The sequence below is a fragment of the Arachis ipaensis genome, chromosome B5 (genome assembly GCF_059453495.1).
Source record: "Arachis ipaensis isolate K30076 ecotype BB chromosome B5, ASM5945349v1, whole genome shotgun sequence".
Classification (NCBI taxonomy): Eukaryota; Viridiplantae; Streptophyta; class Magnoliopsida; order Fabales; family Fabaceae; genus Arachis; species Arachis ipaensis.
In genome coordinates, this window is record NC_142440.1 from 7,471,581 (window position 1) to 7,477,779 (window position 6,199).

The window sequence follows — 6,199 nt, forward strand, 5'->3', positions numbered from 1 at the left end:
GTGTATTGTTTAAGAATTTTCGGTGTATGTGTGCTGATAAGTTCTGCATAATTCAAAACTCTTCTTCTCCTTCCTCCTAATCTTCTGCTGCTTCTCATTCTTTTCATCATCATCATCATCTTCTTCTTCTTCTTATTTTTTTTCTTATTCAATTTTTTTTCTTATTTTATCTTCTCAAGTTTCTTCTTGTTTTACTCTTTTAACAAGAATAAAAACAAAAAAAATCAAATAAAGAAGAAGAAGAAACACATAATTCTACAAAATTACTTGGAAGAGGATGAACTTATATTCATTCAACTAAAATAAAGAAAGGAATAAGGAAAAGAACAAGAAGAAAAAGAAGAAAAATGCAGCATTAGAGGAAACATTTTTCTGTATTTGCAGCAAATTTGGGTGTAACACGAAGATATTTGAATGTAACACGAAGATATTTGAGTGTATTGTTTAAGAATTTTTAGTGTATGTGTGCTAATAAGTTCTGTATAATTCAAAACTCTTCCTCTTCCTCCTCCTCATCTATTGCTGCTTTTTCTTCTTTTTTTTCATCATCATCATCACCATCTTCTTCTTCTTTTTTTCTTATTCATCTTTTTCTTTTTATTTTACCTTCTTAAATTTCTTCTTATTTTACTCTTTTAACAAGAATAAAAACAAAAAAATCAAACAAAGAATAAGAAACACATAATGCTGCAAGAAGAGGAAGAACTTATATTCATTCAACTAAAAAAAAGAAAGAAATAAGAAAAAAAAAGAAGAATAAAAAATGCAATATTAGAGAAAATATTTTTCTCTATTGTAGCAAATTTGGGTGTAACACGAAGATATTTGGGTGTAATACAAAGATATTCAAGTGTATTATTTAAGAATTTTCGGTGTATGTGTGCTGATAAGTTCTGCATAATTCAAAACTCTTCTTCTTCCTCTTTCCCTTCCTCATCTTCTACTGCTTCTTCTTCATCTTCTTATTTTATATTTTCATAATTTTTTTTTAGAGTAAAAAATTAAATAAAAAAAAATACATAATGTTACAAAATCAATAAAGAGAGGAGGAGGGAAAAAATGCAGCAACAACGGTAATAATAAAAAAACAACGATAAAAAAACCCACAAAAAAAAAGAAACGCAAATGACATTATAAATTTATTATTGTAAGCGGGTAAATAATATAGAAATGAATTTTTTTTCTTTGAAATTTATTGATTTCTCTAAAAACACTTCATTCCAATTTAGTATTTCATATTTCATATTTAGAAAAATTGAAGGCTTTTGTATGCATAAGTAACAACTACTTATATGCATTCAATTCAAGAATAAATCATGGTTTCATATTGGGTACCATGCTTTCCAAGTATCACCAGTAAAACTCACATGCTAACAACTATTTACGGCTAAGATACGGGCACCAATAATACAAGAAAATATACCACCATTCATACTGAAAGCCAAAAGGAGCTTAAATCCGTATATTTAAATATATTTAAAAATTTAATATATTCAAAAAATTAATATCAATAACTCTAAATAATTAAACAATAAAAACTACAAATAATTAAATAAGTAATATCAATAATTTCAAATAAAATTAAATTAAAAAATACAAAAACTAAAGCATATTAAATCTACACTAATTTCTCTAATAATTTAATTTATACTAACTTTTGTTATACCTTTATTTAAATAATTAAAAAATATCTCTAACACTTAATACTAATTTCTAAATAATTACCTCTAACTTCTACAAAATAACTGCTTTAAACTTAAACAAATAATATTTAAGTATATGATATACTAAGAAAGTAACCTACATATAAAAGACATACAGTCTTCATGTAAAAATTAGATTTTAAGTGCTCTGAATAATTAGATTTTAAGTACAAAAATATTAGATTTTAAGTACTCTAAATAATTGGATATAAATAATATTTAATAATAATTAAATTTTAAATAATTAAACCTAATATTAAGTACTCTACCTAGATTTTAACAATAATATTTAACAATATTAAGTACTTTAATTATAAAAATTAGATTTTATTAAAATAACTGTAATTTTTACATGAAAAAGACTATATGTCTTTTACAGTTAAGTTTACTTAATATTATTTGTTTAAGTATTAGAGATATTTTTTAATTATTTAAATTATTAAAAGTTAGTGTAAATTAAATTATTAGATAAATTAATGTATATTTAATACACCTTAATTTTTGTATTTTTTAATTATTTAGAATTATTGATATTTTTATTTAATTATTTGTGATAAATTTCATCATTTTTATTGTTAATTATTTAGAGTTATTGATATTAATTTTTTAAAAATATTAAATTTATAAATACATGGGTTTAATTTGTATTACCGGTGCACATATATTTATCTATCAATAGTTGTGCTCCTTAAAATGTTAAAAAGACAAAATTATAGTGCATTCAGATTTAGACAATCTGATAATATCTATATTTAATAGATTTAATTAAATAAATTATCTTATTTTTAATATAGATAATTGTGGTGGTACTTGTTCCTCGTGTTCCTTATAAGTCCAAGCTCCAAACTCACGGCCAAAAAATCTAAAATACTCAAATTCAGCAGTCGGCTATCAACCAAAGCAAAAGAGAGAGTCATAGGTCATACAGTGGGAAAAGAAAAACAATTAAGCACGACAGCTAAAATAAAAAATAAATAAAAAAAAATGGGAATAGTAGAGGAAGCTCACAACGTGAAAGTGTTAGGTTCAGGAGACAAGTTCTTAATCCTGGCTCATGGATTTGGCACCGATCAATCTGTGTGGAAACACTTCGTCCCTCATCTCCTTGATGATTATCGCGTCATTCTCTACGATAATATGGGTGCAGGTACCACCAACCCTGATTACTTCGACTTTGAAAGACACTCCAGTTTAGAGGGCTACGCCTACGATTTGCTTGCGATTCTTGAAGAACTTTCTGTTCATTCTTGCATCTTTGTTGGCCACTCCGTGTCCGCCATGATCGGCGCTGTTGCTTCTATTGCTCGCCCCGATCTCTTCTCTAAGCTCATCATGGTCTCTGCTTCCCCTAGGTAACGTAACCAAAATTGATGCCTTAGCTTTTTATTTTGACTCAGTCAGTTTCTTCTTTGAAATTATCAATTAGAAAAAAAAATCTAATTTGGCACAATACAGTTTAAAAGACATTCAATTCAACCTTAAGTCCTAATTAAGGGTTAATAGTGGAAATGGAACAGGTACTTGAACGATGTGAATTACTATGGAGGATTTGAGCAGGAAGATCTAGACCAATTGTTCGATGCTATGTCGGCAAACTACAAAGCATGGTGCAACGGTTTTGCGCCGCTGGCAGTCGGCGGAGATATGGAGTCCGTTGCGGTGCAGGAGTTCAGCAGGACTTTGTTCAACATGAGACCGGACATAGCTCTTGTTGTATCACGCACCATTTTCCAAAGCGATATGAGGCAGATCTTGGTACATGTCACCGTGCCGTGCCACATCTTGCAGAGTAAGAAGGACATGGCTGTTCCAGTAATGGTCTCCGAATACCTCCACCAAAACCTCGGCGGCATCTCTGTCGTCGAGATCATGGCCACTGATGGCCATTTGCCGCAATTGAGCTCGCCGGATATTGTTATTCCGGTGCTTCTCAAGCATATTCAACATGATATTGTGGTATGAATTATATTGAGGAATTGAAGAAGGTTAGTTGGCAGTGATGTCAATGTTTTTAGCTAAAAACAACAAAAATGTTAGAATCCATAATATGTCGCCATCTAGATTTAGTTTGAGAAAATGTTAATGTGAGAATTAATTAATCTGTAGCTTTATTTTGGTTGTCTTGGTAGCCTGTTTAATTTCTCATGGTAAATTCACCAAGAGCAATAATGGCTTATGGTGGTTGTGTATTTGTGCAAGTTATTATTCTCTCTATGAGGAACAAATGAGTATGTGTACTCTATCCCCTGTTTTTCTTTGTCTGTATTATTGTTTGTTGTCTCAATTCTTGATAAGCTCATATAAATGAATCTATTAATAAAGTAATGATGAAAAAAATAATTATTTTTAAATAAAAATAATAAAATTTATTATTTAATAATAATTAATTTTTATTTTATTATTTTATTAATTTTTTATTTTAAAAATATCTAAAATTTTTAATTTTATTATTATGGCTGAATTAGTGCTCACTTCTACCTGGGTTATTTTGCCACAGTAATTAATTTAACAAGATTTATCAAAATTCAAATATAGTCTTAGAGAAGGAAAGGACTAGGAAGTGGACATTGTTAATCCATAGTAATTAATTTAACAAGATTTATCAAAATTCAAATATAGTCTTAGAGAAGAAAAGGACTAGGAAGTGGACATTGTTAATCCATTTGGCGGTTAAAGAATATATGTCATAAACAATTAGTTAGGTATTTAATTGATGTCTTTAATATAATATTTTTATTTTATTATTTTATAATAGACTAGCTAATTCTCAAATTTTTTAAAGTATTTTATTTAATTAAATATATTGAAATTAAATATTACTAAATTGTTCTAAATATAAGTGTACTACAATTTTGTCCTACAACTTTTTATATAAATCATGACATTGCTATTAATTTTAGAAAAAAAAAAAAAAGCTAGAAAGTAACTACAATTTATGCATTCAATTCAAGAATAAATCATTGTTTCATTTCAAGTGCCATAGGTAAAAAAATATATTAAGATTTATGTTAAAAGGAGCTTAACTCCATATATTTAAATATATTTAAAATTAAATATATTTAAAAATTAATATTGATAACGCCAAATAATTAACAAAAAAAACTACAAAAATTTATTATAAATAATTAAATAAGTAATATCAATAATTTCAAATCATGAAAATTAAAAAATACAAAAACTAAAACATATTAAATTTATACTAACTTTTTAATAATTCAATTTATACTAACTTTTTTTAATACACTAATTTAAATAATTAATAAAATATCTCTAATATTTAAATAAATAATATTAAATAACTTACATATAAAAGACATATAGTCTCCATATAAATATTCTCATAGTTACTTTTACATAAAATCTAATTTTTATAATTAGAGTATTTAATATTGTTAAATATTATTGTTAAAATCTAATTAGAGTATCTGTTACAACTTAGAATATTAGTCGTTACTAATTTTGTGATTTGAAGATAATTAAAGCCTATATGAAGTTACGGTAAATCACATGTATATACCAAACACATCTTAATATTACATAAATCTTTCAAAACAAAAAATGTTACGTGAATATTTTCATACACATTTTTATGTAAATCGAATTTATTGAATTCGAATTAGTAAGATCTAGGATAAATTGGAGCAAGTAAGTTCGATTTATTAAATAATGAAATGCAAAATATCCATGGTATTGATCCATTATTCATAATAATTCAATACCGCTTGATTCGATTTAATTCATGGTATTGTAGCACATAGTAAATCAAATTGAATAAATTTGAATTACACTAATAGTAATTCGAATGAAGTAGATTCGAATTATGAGTGGTCATGTTTCAATATAAAATGACACATATAAATTTGATTTAGCATACATATCACTATATAAAAAATTCAAATTCACGTGTTTCGAATTATATTTTACCGTACTAAATTCACCCAAAACGAAAATTCCAGAGTAACTAAGGAAATTTATACTAGGAGATTGAAACTGTAGAAATAGGAGACGACTCAAATTGAATCTATCGGTTGGACGAAGTCGTCCATATTGCTAGTAGCGTTTATGAAGAGTTTAGTGAATGAAATTTAATTTAGTTTATTATTTTCTTTAAGAAATAAAGAATTGTTAGTGATATTAAATTATTTAGAATTTGATTATTAGAATTTTTAAACTTCAAATAGTAGTTAGAGTATTGATTTAGGGGTAGTAGTTTGTGAGAACATTAAAAGCACAAATGCATGTTAGATGAGGGATAACTAATATAAGTATGTTAATGAGTAGTAATGATAGTTTTCATTAGAATTTGTAAGTTTTTAATGTTAGACGCTTAACGAGGTTAGTAATTTTGTTGGAGTTTAATTTAATTTAATTTAGATTTCAAGCGTTGGATTAATTAGGCAATAGAAGACTAATAAGGGTTTGATATTATTTAATTTATTTAAAGAATTGAATTATTAAATGTTAAATTAACGAGACACTATAAGTTTAATTATGGT

The 6,199-nt window shown here is 26.2% G+C and overlaps 1 protein-coding gene across 1 annotated transcript; it reads left to right on the forward strand.

Annotated features, from left to right (window-relative positions):
- Positions 1 to 2,517: 2,517 nt before the first annotated feature.
- KAI2 (alpha/beta-Hydrolases superfamily protein) lies at positions 2,518 to 3,945 on the forward strand. The gene is made up of 2 exons (XM_016346185.3): positions 2,518 to 3,055; positions 3,221 to 3,945. Exons 1-2 carry the CDS (start codon positions 2,688 to 2,690, stop codon positions 3,663 to 3,665), a joined length of 813 nt encoding a protein of 270 aa, XP_016201671.1. The 5' UTR covers positions 2,518 to 2,687; the 3' UTR covers positions 3,666 to 3,945.
- The last annotated feature ends 2,254 nt before the right edge of the window (positions 3,946 to 6,199 follow it).